Consider the following 22820-nt stretch of genomic DNA (forward strand, 5'->3'; position numbering starts at 1 on the left):
ATTTGGGAATAATAAAATGTGTAATTGTGTTTTATTTATTTATGCTCAGAAAGCATAAAAACTGTACGAAACCGAGGGAAATACTTTTAGTCATCATAAAATATGTGCAATTAAACACCATATCAAGAAACATTTCTGCGGGAATGTTTTCACTTTAGAATAGACTTCTTAACTTTTCAGACTTTGAACCCACAGGGCTGGCAGTGGGGAGGAAGAACGTGCAGCAGACCTGTTGAAGGCTTGTGTTTAAATCCTGACTTTGCCACTTATGAGCTCTCTCATCTTAACATTTCTAAGGTTGTTTTTTTTTTTAATTTATTTATTTTGGGGGGGTATTTGAAAAATGGGAATCATTTTAACTACTCAACAGGGTCGTGGCAAATGACATTCTACAGCGGAGTTTGTCCTGGTTTTCTATTCCTGCCTTCTCTGGACCAATGCTCTCAGGGTGCAGGAATATTTCCCACATGGGGTTCTCCAGGGGTCTGAAGGAAGCTCCGTTCACTTTCCCAGATGGTCCCTTTTCCCGTGATGGTTTGCCCATTGTCCATATGGTTCAGTCCCTTCATGTGCTGGTTGAAGAGACAGAAGTCGCGGGGGTGGGTTGGGTGGGTGGGGGACCGATGCCATCACCTGGAGAGAGAGGAGAAAAAAGGAGCCTGTAACAGAACACTTGGGAACAGCAGTGGTTAAGGGGCAGAGGGAGGGAGGAAGGCCAGCCAGTGGGGAGCAGGCATGGGAGTGCAGGAAAAACCAAAGTCAAAGGCCAGGCAGAGGCATCCAGGATGTCCACCTCTGGTTATCACCTGGGGCCTGACAAGATCTTTCTTTTCTTGGCTTACAGAAGCCAGGAGTACAGCATCTGCAGAGGAGTGCCACAGCCCTGGGGAGCCTGCGGAGAAACTCAAGGGTGCAGAAGAGCAAGGTAAGCCCCACAGAGCCACACCTGACTTCGCTCAAAATCCTCCAAATGCTCTTCCTTCTGCTCTCGCCAAGCTCAAGGGAGCGGGACAAGTACGGTCAGTTCCACTAAAATGATGGCTCAACCAAGACTCAGACACAAATGCTTTTGTCAGCCGTTGCGGAGCTGGGATTTGAAACTAGGTGTCCTGAACGTGAGTACTGAGTTCTTTGACTGGACTGGCTGTAAAATTAGTCTGGAGACTTCTAAGTGTTTCCTGTTCCCAGGAAGCAAGGCAGTGCCTCGTGCTGGCATCCTGGCCATGCCAAAGGCCTGGATGCAGGACTCTGCGCTGTTTGTTTTTGTGGGAAAATACCCAGGCAAATGTGGTCCGTTTTAACATTCTCATAGCCAGTCTCTTAGTGATTTTTCGCCTTTCCTCCTGGGCTCACTGCCCTTTTCCCTGGTCACTTCTGCCGGGTAAGTGGGGGTCCTTTCCTCCCAGTGAGAAGAGACCACGGGCAGCCCAAGAAGGTACGTGCACTTCAGAGAACAGAGAAGACTCCTGCTGCTTTCAGTTGTCCTCAGTCACTTGTTCTCTTAGCATTTCCCTACTTCGTGTTCCTGCTGCCTTTCTGGTTTTTTTTTTTTTTTTTAAGATTTTATTTATTTATTTGACAGACAGAGATCACAAGTAGACAGAGAGGCAGGCAGAGAGAGAGAGGAGGAAGCAGGCTCCCCGCTGAGCAGAGAGCCCGATGCGGGGCTCGAACCCAGGATCCTGGGATCATGACCTGAGCCAAAGGCAGAGGCTTTAACCCACTGAGCCACCCAAATTATTTAAATTCAAGTTAGTTAACATATAATGCCTTATTGGTTTCAGGAGTAGAATTTAGTGATTCATCACTTCCATACAATGCCCATTGCTCATCACAAGTGCCCTCCTTAATGCCCATCACCCATCTACCCCAACACCCTGCCGACCTCCTTCCAGCAGCCCTCAGTTTGTTTCCTATAGTTAAGTCTCTTATGATTTCTCTCCCTCTCTATTTTTACCTTATTTTATTTTTCCTTCCCTTTCCCTATTTTCATCTGTTTTGTTTCCTCAGTTCCATATATGAATGAAATCATTTGGTATTTGTCTTTCTCTGACTTGTTTCACTTAGGATAATACATTCTAGTTCCATCCATGTCGTGGCAAATGGCAAAATTTCCTTCTTTTTGATAGCTGAAGCCTGTTGCCTTTATGTTAAGTGACCCTCCCCAGGGGAGCAGAGTGGAGCCTTGCCAACACACGGCGCCCCCCAGCGGTGCTGGTGGGAGGCACAGCCATGAGGCCCATGTCCCCAGGGGCTCCAGTGTGGAGAAGAGGAACCTGTGTTTCCCAAAGTTCCTGAGGCTGTGGGTAGTGGTTGTTTGGGGAGTGCTAGACACAGGGACGCTGTGAGAGTTTGTAGTGTGGAAGGATTTCATCACACTCAGAAGGAGACTCGGTTCTGAGTCCAAGCATCTCTGAGTTAACCCCAGGTTAACCATCAGTTAACCCCAGGTCCTCTGATGTGTTCAGTGTTGCGGGTCACGTTGTCTCCTAGTGCCATTCCCCTCCTTGTTTATGAGAAAGGAGCACTGCAGTCATTCAGGCTTTTCAAGGAACTTTCTTCTGAGAGGTCAGGGTTTGTAAACACTGAAGAAATGTTGCGAAGTGCTGGAAATCACGTGGGCGATCAGAAGTCCTGGAGGGAGAATCGCACTACTAGTCGTTAGGGCAGTCTGTACCCCTCTCCGACCCTGTCCCTTTACCTACCACTTGCCACTCTTCACAGGTGACTATGTCAGAGACTCCTGTGAAAGCACAGTGAAATGCGTATGGCTTGAAAACAAGGGGTGATGCCTGGGTGGCTCAGTCGGTTAAGCCGCTGCCTTTGGCTCAGTTCATGATCCCAGGATCCTGGGATGGAGTCCCGCATCAGGCTCCTTGCTTGGCAAGAAGCCTGTTTCTCGCTCTGCCTCTGTCTGCCACTCTGCCTGCTTGTGCACACACTCTCTCACTCTCTGACAAATAAATAAACTCTTTAAAAAAAATAAAAAAGAAAACAAGGGAATGGTGACAAAAAGAGCAGATACTGACACTGAGTCATTCCTACAGGCTGGACACTGCTCTAAGCACCTTTCACATCTTAAGTCATTTATTCTCACAACAGCCAGATGAGGTACTGTGATTGTTAGGGTACGGAGTCGACCACCCCTCAATTAGACAGAGAACACTCTCGATAATGCAAGTCACACAGTGAGGTTTATTTCCAGCTAGCTGGGGTCCAAGTATCTGCCCGGCGCAGCAGATTTCAACAAGGGCCCCGAGCACTCAAAGCCAAGGGTTTATATAGCACTTTTTTGTAGCTACATACATGTCTTGCCCCCCACTTTGACGGTTTAACTTTGTTTAACTTTTTGGCACCCCGGCGTCACCCTGGTGGTTAGGTGAGATTTAGGTTTAGAAGAAATTTAACTTTATTTACATTTCCCTCCGCCTCAGCCTCCTTCAGTTTTATGGTGGGGAGGGTGACATTAGGGCTTAAGGAACTGAGTTATTTGTCTCTTGAAATTGGGCTATTGAGAAGTTAGCTTCTTTGTTATAAATCACTAGGACATTCGTAAATCGAGGGAGACTCCTGTCTTGCAGGATTGTGATCTCTGCAAGTTAACTATTTGTTTTTTATTAACATCTGGTCCCTGTGGCACCACCGCCTAACCGCCCTGGTGGTATATGATTAAGTTGCTATTTCGGGTTTTAGCTAGTTCCTCTTATCTCAAGTTACTTAGGCAGGTCGGCGGGTTAGGGATGCTCAGTGAAATGGCTTCCCGGCCTTCAGGATGGCCATTCTTATGCTAACCCACTCTTACAGGATCAGTCATGAAGAAACTGAGGCCGAGCCCAAGGTCAGATGGCCAGTGAGAGCAGGGCCAGAGTTGGACCCGGGCAATGGAGCTTGTGCTGTTCTTTGCAGTGTTTTACTGTCTGACTGTGAGGATGGGAGAGATGAAAATGATGCAAAATGATTAGCGTGAAAATGACACTAAGAATCTAAAAATAAATCCTATCACTTTTGTTTATAGCCTTTTTTTTTTCCATTTTATTTATTTATTTATTTGTTTATAGCCTTTTATCACTCTATTTAAAAAATGAGACTAGCATTGGGGCATCTGGGTGGCTCAGTCATTAAACAGCTGCCTTTGGCTCAGGTCATGATCCCAGTGTCCTGGGATCGAGCCCCGCATGGGGCTCCATGCTCAGCAGGAAGCCTGCTTCTCCCTCTCCCTCTCCCCTGCTTGTGTTCTGTCTCTTGCTGGGTCTCTGTCTGTCAAATAAATAAATAAAATCTTTAAAAAAAAATGAGACTAGTGTTAATGTTATCTCCTCCAGGAGTTTGTGGACTGGACTAATAGTGCCCATGCTGCATCCCCTCCCCCCAACTTCCCTCTGTCTTGGCACCATCTATGACTATTTGTCGATTCACTCAAGGGTCAGCAGGTGTAAACCCTGAGCTGCCTGAAGTCAGGGACCAGGGCAGGTGGACCGTGGGGCTTAGAGTTTGGACCTCTGGGCACTCATACAAATTTCTTCCGATTTTTCTTTCCCTTCCTATTTCTTCGATGTCCCTCACATGTTCCTAGGAGAGGCTCTGTTGAGAGGTTTCAGGGGTCCATCTGGGTATCAGGGATGGTGGTCTGTAGTCCTCTAAGCAGCTGCTGATTTCAGGGCAAATCATCTTCATGGCATCTGGGATTTTCTCCTTTATTTTGGTGCAGCAGGAAGCTGCGGGTGGTCAGTGCTAGGGGTCTGTGACAGTGCTATGGAAGGGAACCACACCTGTCAATGATACTTGGAATCGGGGGTGGGGGAGAAGCTTGGGAAGTGGGTAAAGGCCCCCTCCCCCAGGGACAGAAACCTCAAAGGCAGCTCAAGGGCTGTTAACCTCAAGGACATAGTTCTGTATTCCAGGTGTGGGGCTGGGAAAGGAAGAGGCCTCTGACTAGCCCCGGTCTCCTCCCTGCTTAGTTAGTTCTTTGGATTTTGTTAAAAAGGAAGAAGTTGAGAAAGTAAGAATGAGTGGAAGGGCCCTCAATCAGATGGGAGTGTCTGGAACTTTACACCTTTCAGAAGAAGAAGAGAGGCAGCCTAGCATGGTGGATGGAGGCCTGGAGAGGAGTCCGATTGGCCCCCATTTCCATCTCACATCCACCTTGCCGCGGCTGGCCTCGTTTCTTCATGTGCAAACTGGGAATCACTGTGAGGGCTAAAGGCGATGTGTACGTGAGAGGGTCAGGCACAGTGACCTCGACAAACAGGAGTTGAAAATGAAAACAACTACTAGAAGGACATATTGGCTTTTCTCTTCTTTTTTTCAGTTTAATCACTGAATTACCACCTCATTTTCACCCTTTTCCACTTATTATTTCCAACACGTGCTCTTGCATTTCCAGTGCCCTTCAGTTTTCCTTGAGAGGCAATTTGGTTGTCACACATTCTTAGTTGATCCCATAACTGTGTGCTCAGTGCAGGCTACGTGTCAATGACAATGCTTTGTGGTTTGTAGGGTACCTTCAAAATCAGAGAGAGAGTTAACGAAGCCAAGAGGCAGCTCGTGGGAAAAGAAGAAACCAATCACCTCCATTCTTCTAAATGCCCTTTGCTGTCTAGAGAGGTGTTTTGTAAAAAAATTGGATTGCCAAATAGATGTGTGAGAATTTATCACAATGGAAAAAAAAATACCTTTTGGTAACTTAAATAGCTGACAAAAGCATCTCAGCATAAATCATTAATACTCCCACCTGCTGCCAACTGTAGCTGCTTTCTTTTCTCATGATAATATACACTGATTCTCTTGCAGAGTTTTGGGAGCAGCAACATAATCAACATCTGGAAGAATCTGCTTGTGATTCTAAGATTTCTGTCGTCTTGTCAATGTAGAGATTTGTGCTTTCCCTACCCTTGAAGAATTTTTTTAAAAAATTCATGATCATAGTTTAGAATTTCAACTGTCCAGGTGCATAATCTATGTCTTTGGGCATCAGCTTGCCTTGTTTGGTGAACATAAAGTTCCAATGTAGAAGATGTTGCATTACTGACGATGTGGTAGCAGGATTTCCCCATTAGGTCCTGGTATGATGGAAGAATGAAAATACCTTCTAAAAAGAGGAGCCAGGAGTGTTTGGGCAATGAACATGAATTCTTTTTTACTAATTCTTATGGTAAAGAGGGACCATCTTATCCTGGTCCATGGAGCATGTGGAGAGCATATCTTTGACTTAGAAGGCTGACATGTTCATTTCCATATTTTTGCTTGAAGCTACTGTTAGAACCCAAATACTCATGTATTCATTTAACCAGTATTAACTGCCTGCTAGGTGCTAGACATTGTTCTAGGTGTTTGGACTATATCAGCCAATGAAATAGACATTGACCTCATAAAGCTTAGGGATGGGTCATTGATCTGGCTCAGGATAATTTAGTTTAATATACATTTTATTTTATTATTATTTTTAAAGATTTACTTATTTATTTTAGAGAGAGAGAGAGAGAAGGGGAAGAGGGAGTGAGAGACTCCACAGGTGGTCTCCCTGCTGAGTGCAGAGCCCAACAACATGCAGCCTGATCCCAGGACCCTGAGATCATGACCTGAGCCAAAACCAAGAGCTGGTTGCTTAACCGAGTGACCCACCCAGGCACCCCTAATATACATTTCAAATTATAAAATGTTTTAGACATGAGAATACAGGAATTAATTTAGATATCCATGTCTGTACTGACAACTGATTTTAAAATGTATATTTTTCTTTCTTTTGTAATTATGGGCATAGTATAACATTTAGAGGACACATCAAAGAAGTAACGATATTTCACTGATGTTCCTGGGTGGGAGGCCACCAAGGGTTCAGCCAGCCTGTGTACCTGTGAACTAGATCAAGCCTGAGCTCACCAGCTCTGGGAAACCAAGTCACCTATGACCCCAGCACCAGAATATGATCATCGGTCCCATTTTGGTGGGTTTTCATCCTGTCTTTCCGAAGTATATTTTTACCTAATTGGAACCATATTGCATCCTACTTTGTAGTTTGTTCTTTTTTCTTAATGTAGTTAATCTTTACTCTAACTGTGTTGGTCTGTCACATTTTCTCCAAAATACCAGCATCCTTATCATTAACAGCAGCAGAGTCCACATCCAGACACAAAAGTGGAGTATGGTTGTGTGCGTGCGTGTGTGTGTGTGTGTGTGTGTGTGTGTGTGTGTGTGTGGCTAGCTGTGTATATCTGTGTGGGTACATGTTTGCTAGTGACAAAGAACATGTTTGCTATCCTGTTGGAGGTGAATTACTAAGCTGGAAGAAAGTACGAGATGAATTTAGCTGCCAGTGAGCAACAGATGGAGGAGAATCTATTATAAGTCATTTTGTACTTGTAGTACGAAATAGTTGGATCCAAATTGGTGAACCCATTTTGATGTTGGAAATCCTCTTTTGGGCTGCCTGTCTGTTTTCTTTGGTTCCAGCATTCCTGGCGCTCTTGATAATTCTGTTGCCAAGGTTGCCACTGAGAGGAGTTACTTTCTCCAGGGATTTCAGAACTGCAGTGAGATACTCTTAACTCCATAAAACATTCTTGTTATTGGAGGTCTTGAAATGAGGTGTATGCATAGAGTCCTTAGAACAGAGCCTGGCGTATGGTGGCTTGAGCCGTGTTAGACCCCTAAAAAACTGTGCTCCCTTACCCACGTCCAAGTGCATATGGGAGCAGATTCTACCTATAACAGGTTGTCCATTTGGGACCTATTGCTATGCAAGTTGTTACCTTGGATGCTCTGTATTTATTCTAATCCCCTATTCCCCTGAGCCTCATCAAGCATGTTTGATGCGGCACATTTTGCTGGCCTACTAAGGATCATTCAGCAATTCTCTCTGTTATTCCTCTTGCCTCTTAACATACTGGCATTTTTCTGTTTTTATATATTTAGGTTTTCTAGTTACAAAAAGAAAAAATCATATGTCACAAGAATCATGTCATTTTTAACTACTAAATGAATTATAATTTTGGCTTGCTTTCTAAAGTCAGAGCTATAACATACTATTAGAACTGTTTGTACTCTTAAACCTTCTCTAAATGATAACACCAGCAACAGAACACATGAAAAAGAGGTGTTTTTTCTGGGGCAAAGCTTTAATTTATATTGTGGTGGTGGGCTTAGGTGCTTTGGTCAAGTGAGCCTGGTCTTTATTTATTTTTTTTTTTAAAGATTTTATTTATTTATTTGACAGACAGAGATCACAAGTGGGCAGAGAGGCAGGCAGAGAGAGAGGGAAGCAGTCTCCCCGCTGAGCAGAGAGCCCAATGCAGGACTTGATCCTAGGACCCTGGGATCATGACATGAGCTGAAGGCAGAGGCTTTAACCCACTGAGCCACCCAGGCACCCCAAGTGAGCCTGATCTTAACATTGAAATGTTATAAATCTCATTTGGGGGTAGATTTTTTTTCCTCAGCCCTAGCACAGGTGTATAAACTATGTTAGCACCTGGTGATTTGGATGTCAAATTTGGTTAAAACAGTGGTATGGATAGGGTTTCAAAGGATTCATGTTTACCAAACCCTCTTTTCTTTCTTAGTTTCATTTCTCAGATACCCTCTTACAGGTTGGTGGGGCCATGTGACTGATTTTTGGCTAATGGAACTTGGGAGGAAGGGATATGTGTTTCTTTCAGGCCTAGTCCCTAAAATTCTTCTTCATGGTCTTCCATCTTTTTTCTCTCCCTTCATCTGTCAGCTAGATGTGGGGCATCCATTGGAGGACCCTGGGGACCTAGGGGTCAGTGGAGTGACCTGGTGGAAGGAGTCTGGGCCCCTGAATCAGTCCACAGTTACACACCTTCCCTACTCACTGTTGGGCTTTGTAATGAACAAGAAATGAATCTTTATTATGGTGCCGGGCCACTGAGACTTTGGATATTTGTTACAGAGGTTACCTATGCAAACTAATTCAGGATGTGGCAGATAGTAGGCACTATATGTATATGATTATGATTATGATTATTATTTTTCCTATGGGCCTCCAAGAAGCAACAGAATGTCAGAACCCTCTCAAGGAAGTCTGAAATGAGAAGAGTTGATAGGGTGTATCTAAGTGAAGCCCTTGAGAGAAAGTGAAGAATCAAGAAGGAAACCCAGATACAGGTGGGGTTTGCAAGGGAAGACATGGCCTTGGGTCAGGAGCCAGATGGAACCATCATGATGGAAACAGATGGAAACATCATGATGGAAATAGGTTGGAAATAGACCAGGAATGTTTGGGATGAATATTGCAAACCAGTAGTAGTTTTTATCCCTGGCTTCTCACTAGAATCATCTAGTGAGCTTTCAAAAAATACCAGTGCTTAGACTTCCCATTCAAGACCAGTGAATCAGAATCTGTTTTGGTGAATCTTGGTGTCTGTATGATTTCTAGTTCCAAGGTGATTTCAGCATGCTATTGGCATGAAGAACCACTTTTTTTTTTTTTTAAAGATTTTATTTATTTATTTGAAAGACAGAAATTACAAGCAGGCAGAGAGGCAGGCAGAGAGGGAGAGGGGAGGAAGCAGGCTCCCTGCTGAGCAGAGAGCCGGATGTGGGGCTCGATCCCAGGACACTGGGATCATGACCTGAGCCGAAGGCAGAGGCTTTAACCCACTGAGCCACCCAGGCGCCCCAAGAACCACTGTTTTAAGTGGCATGGAAATGTCTGTGTTTTGCCTTCGTTGAGCAGTGGCAGTGGGTACCGCCTAATCTTATAGCACACTAAAGAGGTAGTTGCAGCCAGAAGAAACTATGGTTCAAACACACCATTGCCCAAGATATCTATAACTATTTTTCCTGCAGAGATATAGAAGGTCAGCCCATGGGTTTGCCATGGTGCCTTTGAGTTCCACTGGGTCTGGGTGCTCTGGTCAGGGGACCAGGCTTTGTCCCCATTCCATAGTTGTCATGAGCCATGTTCATGCTGTCCTGGGGAGTGATGGAGCTTCATGTCTATGAGCCTGGCTTTGTGTAGAGACAAAACAGCATGGAGTCAGCGGCCATTGTGGACCATGGGGCATAGTGACTGCTAGTAAAATATTATGCTTTTAAGGGTGTGGGCAATCACTTTCCTGAGCCACAAGGCATCTCTTTCCAGCAGCTGGAAAAAGATACTGGAGAGCCATTAATGGAGCTCTCCAGAGTGAAGAGGATTGTTCAGCCAGAGAAGGAACAGTGTGAGGAGGTAAGAGCTTCCAGGATGAGGGGTTTCCTGGTTACATGACAGTAAACGAATTCACCAGAAAGCTGGGAAACAAATCAGGAGCAAGCTGTGTCCTGGATGCCCAGGAACAAGAAGGCATCTTAAGGAGGCTGCTTGGTCCACTGAGTTAATGCTGCCAGGAGACCTAGAAGATAGGAGCCACAGCACATCTACTAAATGCCTGGGTGTGCTAATGTGTGGGTGATGAAAATGTTGTGGAATGGGGAGGCCACTGGATGCTGGTGTGTGTGCATGGGTGGAGAGCAACCGAGCATCTCCTCAGGTGCTGTCTGGGCCACGCCCTGTCTAAGCTCTGGACTCCAGCTCTGAGGAGCTCTGTGAGTGTCCGCAGCTCAGCTGAGGCCTGGAACCTATGGCTCCATTGCTCTTGGGGTGACTGATTCTCTGGAGCTTGGAGCCAGGGGTGAGAGGACCCTAAGCCTTGTTTCTCTTGCCTCCAAGTATGGGTTATCTCAACACTATATGTAGAAAACAAGCACAGAAGGGACCTAGTGTCCTAGTGATGATGATAATTTAAAAAAACATTTACTGAAAGTTTATCATGACTCAGGTTCAGGGTAAGTCTTTTTTTTTTTTTAAAGATTTATTTATTTATTTTGGAGAGAGAGAGAAAGAGTGCAGAAGGAGGGGCAGAGGGAGAGTGAGAGAGAGGAATCTCAAGCAGACTCCCTTGCTTAGTGTAAAGCCCTAGGCGTGACTCAGTCTCAGGGCTCCAAGTTCATGACCTGAGCCAAAATCAAGAGTTGCATGCTTAATGGACTGAGCCACCCAGGTGATCCTCAGAATAAGTCTTTAACATAAATTAATCATATTATAAATCACCTATTCCCTATGAGATAAGTATTATGTCTCCATTTTATGGATTCAGTGTGGCTAAGCAATTTGTTCAAGGTCACACAGCAAGTAGAGGAGCTTTTTGCTTTAGTTTATTAATTTTAAATGTTGCTAACCTGTTCATTATGGAGCTGTGTTTTGAACTGGCTCCGAATCTCATCATAGAGGAAGACGGAGGAATGGCAGAGGGAGGGAATGCCTGAGAATGAGTCTCTTACCCCGTCATGTCACCTCTTGGCATGCAGCATTGCGTATTACATCCGTGTTCACTCTTTAATTCATTAAATCTAGTGAGGACCTACTCTGGGGCAGGCACTGTACTGAGCCTGGGATGGAAGATCCATCCCTGCTACCAGGAGCTCATATCCTCATGGGATGACCAGCGTGCAAAAAAGCAGTATGAGTGCAGTGTGTTAGTTCTAGGATGGACATCCAGAATGGGGTCCTGGTGAGGCTCCTGGGACCAGCCACTCCTGGAGTGGCCATCTCCCTCCAGGAAGGACAGGCAGGAAATACTTTCTGGAGGACCTAGGACATCAGTGGAGACTTGAAGTTTGAGGAGGAGGTCTCTAGGCAAAACCAAGTGGTCTGAGGGGAAAGAATATTCCAAGCTCATATTCTGGATTATGTAAATTAAATTCAAGATAGTCTTTTTTGTCACTCGCATTCTCAAAATCTCCAGACTACAAAGGCTATTGGAAAGATCTTCCGAAATTCTCAGTGCAAAAAAGAAATAGAATTTACTCTAATTTGCTACTTAATCCTTTTTGCCACTGAAGAAATTTTTGAGACACTGAAGGCAGGTACTGAAAAATAGTCACTTTCACAACTGCACTAATAACATATAAACGTAGTAAAAAGAGTAGACAGGAGGTTGTCCCTATCACAAAGCAAAATTGCCTTGTGTGCAAATAGAATTCTGTAATCTCCATCAGGGCCTTCGAAGTATCTTTCCAGCACCTTTCTTGGACCCTCAAAGGTGTAGGCACTTTCCTTTTTTCTCCCTGTTTACGTAGATGGTCTCTGCCATCTCTGGGCCTAATTCATATGAGAAATAAAGAATGGGCCCTAGGGAAGCAATAGGGTAGAAGCAAAATGAAACTGAGAGGGGTGTTAGTGACGGCTGAAGAGGACTTGCCTCCCGACATGCAGACTTTGTGAGGCTGTTCTCTCATTCCGATGCTCTGTTCCAGAGACCGTCTGGGGCTTATTTTTCATGTAAAGTCCTCAAATCCAGGGACCACTTCTTGGTTAGCATAATGCCTAACATAGTTGGCATTCAATAATGATTGATTGATTCCTCCGTTTCTCCGTTCATTTCTTCTTCCTCTGTGCTCTGCTTTGAAGGAAGTATGTTTGGTGGACTAGTGAGCACTCCTACTTGCAAGCAAGAAAAACTCCCTTATGCTGGGTCATTCACAAAAAGGGAATGTAGTATATGGTATTAGGGCATTTTATGGAACTTAGGAGGGGCTAATTTTCAGATACTGGCTGGAATGGGTCTTGAGTGTCCTGAAACTAACCATCTTCCTTCCTTCCTTCCTTCCTCTCTCCCTCCCTTCTTTCCTTCCATTCCTCCTTTCCTTCTTTAAAGATTTTATTTATTTATTTAAGAGAGAGAGAGTTCTTGTGGGCATGTCTGTGTGGGGAGGGGCAGAGGGATAAGTGCCCTGTGTCATTCCCACAATCCTGAGATCATGACCTGACCCCAAATGAAGAGTCAGATATTTAACCGGCTAAGCCACACAGGCACCCTTGGGATGTGCTGGAACTTTCTTTTCACCTCTCATAATTCCTGTTCCCAGCAAATATACTCATTAGCTCCATCTAGATTTTACCAATTACAACCCGAGGAGCAGGGTTGCAGTTCAGAAACTTCATTGCCTGCAGCCATTCCTGTGATCATGTGAAAGCGAGGGGGGCCTTTCCCAGAATTTGGAATAGCTGTCAGATAGCTCAGTGGGCGTTCATGAGGGGTATGAACAATGCTCTTACTGGGGCAACCTGGGTTTACAATTCTTCGACCATTAGCTATTGGGAGAATTCCAAATGGTAGACAGCTTCCTACCTGAGAATGGTTGAAATGTGTTAACAAAATGTCAAAGAGCTGTCTTTTCTTTGGTATGACAGATAAAAAGTTATTTTCTTGGAAAGCTGACTTTTTGATAACAGATGCTACATACAGCGTCTCATCTTTTTCTAGACATTTTGACCAACAAACAATAAATACATGTTATTGGCACTCTTTCTCATAAAAACCCCAGCACAGCGAGTTTCCAAGGACATGAGAGTAGTACCTGTGTCAAAGGGGTATCCTGCCAGATTTTTACTATTTCGTATGTAGTTGTTACATTTCGAAGGACATGATTTCATCCACGAGCCATGAGCTGATTTAGGTACTGAGTTATTAAGATGAAGTAGGGTCATGCATTACCTCTTGGGAGAGAGTCATCTTAATCTAATTAATATTGGCCAAATACTGGATCAAGCTATGAATGTGTATATTGTTTTTTCCTTCCTTCCCTCATGACACATTTGTTGCTGTACCTTCTTTGTTAGAATCCACTCTAATAGTTAAAAAAAAGATACTTCCTTTCCAAACTTATTTTATCTTATTTTAGATTTAAATTTTATTTTATTTGAGAAAGAGTGTGCATGTGCACAAGCAGGGGGAGAGGTAGAGGGAGAGAGACAAGCGGACTTGCTGCTGAGCAGGGAGCCCCATGTGGGGCTCTATCCCAGGATCCTGAGATCATGACCTGAGCCTAAGGCAGACACTTAACCAATTGAGCCACCCAGGTGTCTCCCCTCAACTTATTTTAAAATAAATGTAATAAAACTAGAAGTTACCCAAGTCCAGACAGGTGTAAGATATTTACTGTAATCTAAGAGCAAACATTTTCTGTAAAGGATCAGATTGTAAATATTTTTGGTTTTGCAGGCCATACGGTCTTGGGCACAACTACTCAACTCTGCCTTTTGTTTTAAAAGCAAGCCATAGACAATATGTAAGTAAAGGAGTGTGTTAATGTTCTAACACTGAAATTTGAACTTCATATAGTTTTAACATGTCGGAAGACATGGTCTTCTTTTGAATTTTTTTCACTCACTTAAAAATGTGAAAGCCATTCCTAGCATGAAGACTACACAAACAGGTGACAGGCTGCATTCGGCCTGGTGGCCTTAGTCGGTCAACCCCTGGTCTGACAAAGGTTGCAGCATCCATACATCCAAACAGCTTAGCTGTTTGGTTTAGTTTTCTTACTTCATAAGCATTCTTCACTGAGCATTTCTGAGCAAGCAAGTGAAAGCAATGCCTCTTTTGATCTTAGTCTCAAGCTCATTCTTTCTTGGCTTATGTAATGTTAGCTCTCGACTTCACTTGGTTTGGTGTGAGAGCTCCACACTGAGAAGGCTGCTTTGAGACTTTGCACTTGAAGCAATGCATTTAGCGGTTCGTAGGTGTGCAATCTCTAAAACCAGGGAGAGAGGTAATGATTCTGGGGAGAAGCAGTTTAAAAACAGTTCTAATTGTTCAGGCAAGTTATTTTTACCAGTCTTTAGGGGACAGATAAATGATCACGTTGTTATTATTTTTATAGATTGTATTTCAAAAAGCTTTTCTGCTAAGAGTGATTAAATACCAAGTTTTAATTTCGCTCACTCAAGGAAAAATTTCCACTGCATTAGGGTTTTCTTTTTTCTTGATAATTTACTATAGGAGATTATCACACCAGGCTTTCAGGCTCCTCACTCCAGGATTTACTGTGACACAAAAGAAGGCAGGTGCTTCTGCTAAAGGTTTGGGAAAGTGGGGGAAATACAGGGGAATGGGAACTATTGGAAACTCCTTTTCATTACTAAATTTAAAAATATATCTAATATTTTAGGTAATATACATAAAAATGTTATATGTAAAATTTTCCTTATTTACAAAATTAATGGTGATAGCAATAACTAAAATATATTGTTGTCATGGAGAAGAATTTTCCAGTGTCTACATAATGAAAGTTGGGAGCCACTTGGCAATTGTAGTAACTGAATGCCCACTGTATGTCTAGGTTTCATCCTCTCACTTAATCCTCGTGATAAGATGAGGAAAGCAAGACTCATGAAGGTCTAGCATCTTTCTCATGGTTGCACAGCTGGTAAATGGTGGAATCAGATTTCAGACCCAAGTCTGTCTGTCTGTAGAGCCCTTTTGATGCTTTCATGTTGTAACCACTTCCAGTCTCAAGGAGTATCTTAGAGTCGAAGCAACCCCTGGCTTCTAAGCTGAGATGTGTCATTATGTGTGACATGAGGTCCTTGTCACCTGTTGCCTTGTGGATCAATTAATCTTGCTATTGATCTAAGGATACTATCAATATGAGTGTGGGTCTAAGTGTCTAGGTCTTTCCTGAGATAATTTATAACTGAAGTTCCAAGACATCTGACATAAAGAAAGAAACACCTATGTCTCTGAAAGTATATGGTTAATTGAAAGAGATTCAGTTCCCTGAGACATTCATTAACCTGGGGGGCTTAAGGGTTTTATGAGTCCCCTGAAATTGTGTGTAGAACACTGCACATGTGTGTATTCGTGCCTTTTTTTTGGAGAGGGTGTCTAATTTTAATTAGGTTCTGAAGACTTGTGGACCCACTGCTCCCTCAACTCAACTGGAACCAATTAGGAATAAACCTGATTGACTCTCTAAATATACTTTAGTATATGTGCTGCCAAAGCGAGCACTCTCTAAATATACTTGATTGACTCTCTGACTGATAAGTGTTTATTAATTGTGTCAAATCCCATCACAGCAAATGAAGTTAAATTATTTGTAGTCTCCCAATAGTTTGAGCATAGCACTGTCATTCTACGTGTGACAGTGGGTGGACTCCACCAAGGGACTGGGCTCTGGTCTATTCATATGAGCTCCCTAGTCCCCGACATAGAACAGTGCAACTCTAAATCCTCAGTAACTGTTAGCTGGTCATTTCAGGTACTGGAAGGGCCAGGGATCGGTGTCAGAAAGTGATACTATGTCTAACCGCTGCCACTTTCTATCTGTAGGACCTTAATAAAGCCTCTCTGAGGCTCAGTTTCCTCATCTGTAACAAGAGGGTTAGCTGTAGGACTGGTAAAATCTCTTACCTCCCTAAATTCCAGATGTCAATTATTTGGCAAAGCCATACTGGAGAGAGCTGGGACGTGCTCTGAGGAATGGGCTAGAACACGGTTGTAAATCGAATAGGTTCGAGCCTCTGTGTGAAAGCACATGGCCACAAATATGGGTTGCTTTGATAATCATCTCTAGTGAGGGACTGCTGAGAAGTAATCTTTTGGAGCTCCTGGCTAGTTGGGGGGACAACTGCTGGGAGGAAGTGGGCGTGGCGATTTTCCTGACTTCCTTGTTTGGAGTAAACTTTGGCAGCATCTAACCGGCTTAGATGTTTGCTTTTCCATCTGTTGATGTGCTTTTTGGGAGCTCTGCTGCCTGCCAGAGAAAACATCTAGAAGCACGACGCCAGATCTGAGCCATTCCCTTGAGTCCCCAAACCCCACCAGCCCCCAGAGAGGGGAAGGCGAAGTTGAGAGAGAAAACAGGCGAGCGCGCTGGCTTCGGCGCTCACAGAGAGTACGGTGGAAAAGACAGGGATTTCGGCTCAGCCCCCGTCCCCACGCTGGGGCGCGCGTCGCCTCCCTTTCCTAGTGCTCCACGCGCCCTATCTGGAACTTGGCACCGGGGATGGGGCAGTGGCGCCGCGCGCTGATCGCTCTGTGCGTCTAAAACCTCGGCGGACTTGCAGCCACAGCACCGGCAGCCGGCGCTTCGGGCTCGCAGTGGGCAGGCGGCCGGGCTGCGGGGACCGCGCGCCGCGCGGCTGGGGGAGGGGACATTGCCGAGCGCGGGGCGCGGGCGCGGGGTTGCGCGCTGCGCCGCGGGGAACCCCGGGACGCCGCCGGCCGAGCCATGACGGACGCCAGCAACAGGAAAGAGGGCTTCAAAAAATGCCGGAGCGCTACTTTCAGCATCGATGGCTACAGCTTCACCATCGGTGAGAACTTTATAACCTCTGTCCGACTCCTGGCTCCTTTCCTCTGGCTGCGAGGGTCCTTCCTAAGTGGGGGCAGGAGGTGGTCAGGGGTCTGGCGGGGCCCCGGGGCTCTCGCGAGGGGAGCCCCGGGGAGCGGTGACAGGGCCAGGGAGCCGCGTGAGTGGGGGCTTGCCGCGCCCGGGGCTGTCCCGGCGGTGCCGCTCCCACCGCTCTGACCCGGCAGCCTGCTGGAGCTGGTTTTCAGGGTTACCCCTTTCCGAACAGCTCCATTTCCTTGCTGCGACTTTAGCAACGTAAATCAGAGAGGAGAGATAGAGACAGGGATGGAGGCAGAGAAATGGAGAGATGGATCTAGAAATACTAAAAGAGGGAAGTCAGAGAGCGACTGAAAGACGTGGACACCATAGAAACTGAGACAGAGATACACAGAGACATTATGGAAACACCTAGATATCAGGTCAGAAACAGAGACAGAGACTAATAGAATGACAGAGAGGTGGGGATAGTGACAGAAACAAGAGATGCAGAAGCTGAAAGAGACAGACACACAGAGATAGAGTCAGAGACAGCATGAAGGACGGTTTTTACAAAAGTTTAAACGAGGAGAAAGGGGCACAGAGAAAGGCAGGTGAGGGAAGTAGGGATGTATGTAAGAAGGTAGGGAGAGGGAGAGGAAGAGGGGAAGAGAGAACCAGCCCGACAGGCACAGAATCTAGGCAGGGACGGATGGATCATGTTACTGAAATGTTTGAGCCAAAGGGGTCCCCTGTCCTCTGGACTCGCTGTGGCTCTCTGTTTTCTTCGCTTCTCAAACCTGTTACCAAGAGGGGTACCAAGAGGGGCTATTAGAGGTAGCAGGACTAGTGGGCTGACCCTTTTGAGGCTGAATTTCAAGTGAACAGTTCCGGATGTTTTCACTACAGGTCCCATGCTGTGCACTGTTTTGAAAGAAATGGCCAGAGATTGGCCCCTCATCTTCCCAGGAGGTGGACAAAACCAGGGAGGCTTCCTTTCTGGAATGTCAGAGTTTGGAGAAACAGGGCAAAGCCAGGTGCCAAGGAGCTACTCCAGCATTTCTACTTCTGGGTATGCTCTGGTCACTATGGCTTTAAATCTGAACTTAACCCCAAAACCTTTGAAAATGAGGTGGTATGTTAATTTGCTTTTTGGTGGGCTGCCTCTGCTTGCCATTGCAGCAGGAAATTGCCAGGGGCAAAAAGGTACCAATGGAGAGGAGCTCATTTTTGGAACACTTTGTTCCTTTTAATGAAGTGGCCCAAGATTTCTTGGCCATGGACTGAACACGTTCCTTTCAGAATTAACTCTGAACTCCTTAGCCTGCTTCCCAAGGCTCCCCATTCTGGCTTGAGCTAGGGTTTCCTGCCTCAGCTGTCACTTCAAACGTGTATCTTCCCCACACTCATCATTATTTGCCTTTACCCAGATCCCAGCCCTCAGAGCCTTTGCTCTGTTCAACCAAGAATGCCATTTCCCTAACTCTGCTTTGAAAAATCTCATCTATCCTGTCTCTCACTGGCCACCTCCTGTGCTGTCCTTCCCCATCAGAAAGAAGTTGCCCCTCTGCACTCCCTTGGCCTCATTGTTCTTTGTGAGAGCGCACACACTGTCTAAATTACTTATTGAGGTGCCTATGAAACTATGTCTAATTTATCTTTCGCCCTCTAATGGTGATGATGACTGCTTGGGAGTTTTTGTGAAAATGAATTTAACCTTGCCAAGGTCAAAGGGATTCATTAACAGGCCATTAGCAGGCCATCATGTTAATATTAGTTTTCTTGAATCTGGTAAGAAACCTTCCAAAAGTGATTTTTAAAGCTTTACTTGGTAGTTCCCTCTGAGATCTTCTAAAACGTGTGGCTTCTAAAACCCAGGTTTCTAGTATGTTCCTCCTCCACCTAAACCCTTCCGTCCTTTTGCTCCCGTCTTCACTAGGAGAAAAGATTTGGCACATTGGTATGGCCTGCAAGTTATAAGGGACCTCAAAATTGAGCTGGTCACTTCCTGGTGAGAGAGCTGCCAACTTATTTCAGATCTCTGGACATTTATTCAGTTATACCTTTCCATCTGTCCTTCTTCCCTCCTTCTTTTGAAAAGTGCTTACTGAATTTTACTATATTAAAAGATACAATTTAGCACAATACCTGGCACATGGTGCTCCTTCAATAAATGGCAATTGTCATTATTCAGGGCCCTAAGTTAGTATCATGGGGGAGTTGATGAAGATAAATCAGACTTAGAATCTGGTATTCAAGGAATTTGTACTCTTGAGGTGATGTGATTTGTCCATATATGACTTTTTACTAAGCTGAAACTTGTATGTGACTTTAGAGATATTTTAGAACTTTTAGGCCAATATAGACATTTGAGAAAACACAGATAATCAAAAAGGAAGAAGAAAATCACTTGTGATTTTATCAGCCAATGCTAAAAATTATTAATGGACATGTTAAAAATGTTAATAAAAAATTATTAATGGACATATTAATATGACCTTTATATACTCCCAGTACTTTTTGGTGTATATACTTTTTAAAACAAAATGTAATGATAATATTTGGTAGTCTATTTAACATCTTATTAGCTTTGCTTCATGTTATATGTAAAGCATTTGTTTAATCAATCTCCTATTGTTGGTTATTTAGTGTCTTTTGATTTTTTTTCAGTTTTCATAATAATGAAAAAGGACTAAATCTTTGAGAGCATCCATAAATACTTTTGCGAATACATTTCTAGAAGTATAATTGCTTGGTCCAAGACTATGTATATTTTTAGGGATTTAAAAAAATACATTTATTGCTCAACTACCCTCTGGAAATACCTACTTACACTCCTACCAGCAGTTTATCAAGCTGCTCATAGACTCTCATGAATGCCAGACACTTATAATTTCAAAAGAAGTTGCTGGTTTGAGAGTTGGACAGAAGTATCTCAATTCCATGTTATTTCACTTCTTTTGTAAAATTGTATTTTTATTTCCTTTGTCTATATGTTTTTCCTCTGGGTGATTTTATTATTCATTTTAATTTGCAGGTACTTTTAATTTATAGTGTGTAATACATGTTTATTATGCATATAATCATATATTAATGATAGATAATATGTAAGTATAATGCTGTATATTAATGATATAATATACAATTACGGTATATCAATCCCATAATTATATAATTAATATATATCAATAATATACATTATATACGCACATGTCATTTTTTCTTTAAGTTGGCTGGGCATGGAGCCCAAGATGGGGCTTGAAATCATGACCCTGAGATCAAGACCTGAGCTGAGATCAAGAGTCAGACACTTAACTGACTAGCCATCCAGGTGCCCCAATGCATACATATATGTCTCTCTGTGTGTATATATATACTCCTATATACATATCCAGTTGATCCTTGAACAACATAGTTTTTTTTTTTTTTTAAAGATTTTATTTACTTATTTGGAAGAGAGAGATCACAAGTAGGCAGGGAGGCAGGCAGAGAGAGAGAGGAGGAAGCAGGCTCCCTGCTGAGTAGAGAGCCCGGTATGGGGCTCGATCCCAGGACCCTGAGATCATGACCCTGAGCCGAAGGCAGAGGCTTAACCCACTGAGCCACCCAGGTGCCCCGAACAACATAGTTTTGAACTGCACCGGTCCACTTATACATGGATTTTTCCCCAGTAAATACAGTTCAGTACTGTAAAATATATTTTCTCTTCCTTATGATTTTTTGGATAACATTTTCTTTTTTCTAGCTTACTTTATTGTAAGACTATATCATGTTGTACATATAACATACAAAATGTAAGTTAATCAACTGTTTATCCTATCAGTAAAGCTTTCAGTCAACAGTAGGCTATTGCTAGTTAAGTTTTTAGGGAATCTAAGTTACATGTGGATTTTCAGTTGTGTGGTGCATTGATACCTCTGTCCTCCACATATTCAAGGGCCTTTCTCCCCACTTCCTCTCTCTGTGTGTGTGTGTGTGTGTGTGTGTGTGTATGTATATATATATGCACACTTAACTTGTCAGTGCCGTTTCATGTATATTACAAATACTTTTTTCAGGTAGGAGGACTCCTATTCCTGCAACATCAGTATGTGGCAGTTAAGACTTGCTTTGAAACATACAGATATCTTGTAGTCCACACTCATGGTTGCCAGTGTTAGGGAGAAAAAAATTTTCTCTACTGTTTAAGATTCTTCTAGCTGAATTAAGAATCAAACTGACATGAGACAGATGAACAGAAGAAAATAAAATTTAGTTCTGTACATACTGGGAATCCACACAGACATGAGATTCCAAAGACAGACAAAATGAGGTATATATGTCATCCTGAACTGAGGAGAAGGAGGTAGGGTCTGAAACTTCAAAGGGAAGGAAAGCAATTCACAAGAAGATGGGAAAGAGTAAATGTTTTCCAAACAGATGTTTGCTGGGCCATTCAGAAACAAGGGGCATAGAGAGGAATTTTAACAAACAGACTTTGCTAAGTTCCTCCCTGTCTATCATCCCTAGTTCATATAATACTGTAGTTATCTCTGGCTCTCTTCCTGGAGCAGGTCCTCTAAATTCTTTGATGTAGGGGGAAGGTCAAAGTTTCTTTCTAAGTCTTTTGGGCCTTGATTGTTTTCAGCTCAAAATAATCTGCATGCAAAAGTAGCACATTTTGGGGGTGATCTGCCTTGGCCCCTACACCAACTAGTCACATGGTTTCTGCAGGGTGCAGTAAGTAGACAGCCCCTCTCTCACCATGTGAGAGAAGATTCCCGATGAGATCCTGGTGGCTCCCAGATTGTTTCTTTTCAAAAATGTCTGACATTGTCATTGGGAACCACCTCCTGTTCTAGTCTAAATTAATAAATGCAGAATTTCTAGGTCAAGGGACTTTACTAAAAGAATTCATGTTATGGTACTGGCAACTCGAAAGATTCTTACTAGGGGAAGCTGATGAGGACAGTGGAGGTCTTAGGAGTTCTGTAGGAGGGGAAATGTGACCCACCCTGTGATCAGGTCAAGAATAAAATTTGGGGCACCTGGGTGGCTCAGTGGGTTGGGGCTCTGCCTTCGGCTCGGGTCATGGTCTTGGTGTCCTGCGGTCGAGTCCCACCTCAGGCTCTCTGCTTGGTGGAGAGCCTGCTTCCCCCTCTCTTTCTACCTGCCTCTCTGCCTACTTGTGATTTCTCTCTCTGTGTGTCAAGTAAATGAATAAATTCTTTAAAAAATAAAATAAAATTTGGAGGGCTTCTGACAAAACTCTCTGTTGAATGGACATTTCTGCTCTAAGGGGAGGGAAGCATCGACTTCTGGTTCAGACTGGCAGGGAGAAGGCTTCAGCTGTGGTTCTCCATGGGGGTGGTATACCTTAGGGGGTGTTTGGATATATATGGTGCACTTTTGGTAGTTGCATGGAGCGGGGCTGTGGACAAGCTCTAGAGACAGTGAGCAGAGTGCAGAGGAGTTCAATGTTTTACAGAGTGAGGTACAGCTCTTCATAATGGGGAATTTCCCTAAAGACCAACAACACCCCCATGGAGAAAAACTGTGAGAATTCCCTCTGACATGGAAGCCTGGGGCCCTTAAACAAGCCTGTGCCCTGGCTTTGGGACCTCTGGGACATTGATGGTCAAGGCTGCAGTGAGAACAGGTGCTGCCATATATCAAGCGTAGCTGTGTGGTTTGGACCAGGCTCTGATCTAGGTGCTTTACTCAGC

General features: G+C 44.0%; 1 protein-coding gene across 6 annotated transcripts in view; it reads left to right on the forward strand.

Moving 5' to 3' along the window:
- Positions 1 to 906: 906 nt before the first annotated feature.
- Positions 907 to 22820, forward strand: part of PDE1C (phosphodiesterase 1C) — a 536493-nt gene continuing 514579 nt past the window's right edge. For 5 of the 6 annotated variants that reach the window (XM_046020562.1, XM_046020563.1, XM_046020565.1 and 2 more), the window contains exon 1: positions 17001 to 17101. In XM_046020562.1, the coding sequence (XP_045876518.1) occupies positions 17017 to 17101 (85 nt within the window). In that variant the 5' untranslated portion in view covers positions 17001 to 17016. Of the gene's footprint in view, positions 926 to 17000; positions 17102 to 22820 lie in introns of those variants that run through there. The other variant, XM_046020570.1, reaches the window with a different exon arrangement.

Source organism: Meles meles, chromosome 10, assembly GCF_922984935.1.
Source record: "Meles meles chromosome 10, mMelMel3.1 paternal haplotype, whole genome shotgun sequence".
NCBI lineage: Eukaryota > Metazoa > Chordata > Mammalia > Carnivora > Mustelidae > Meles > Meles meles.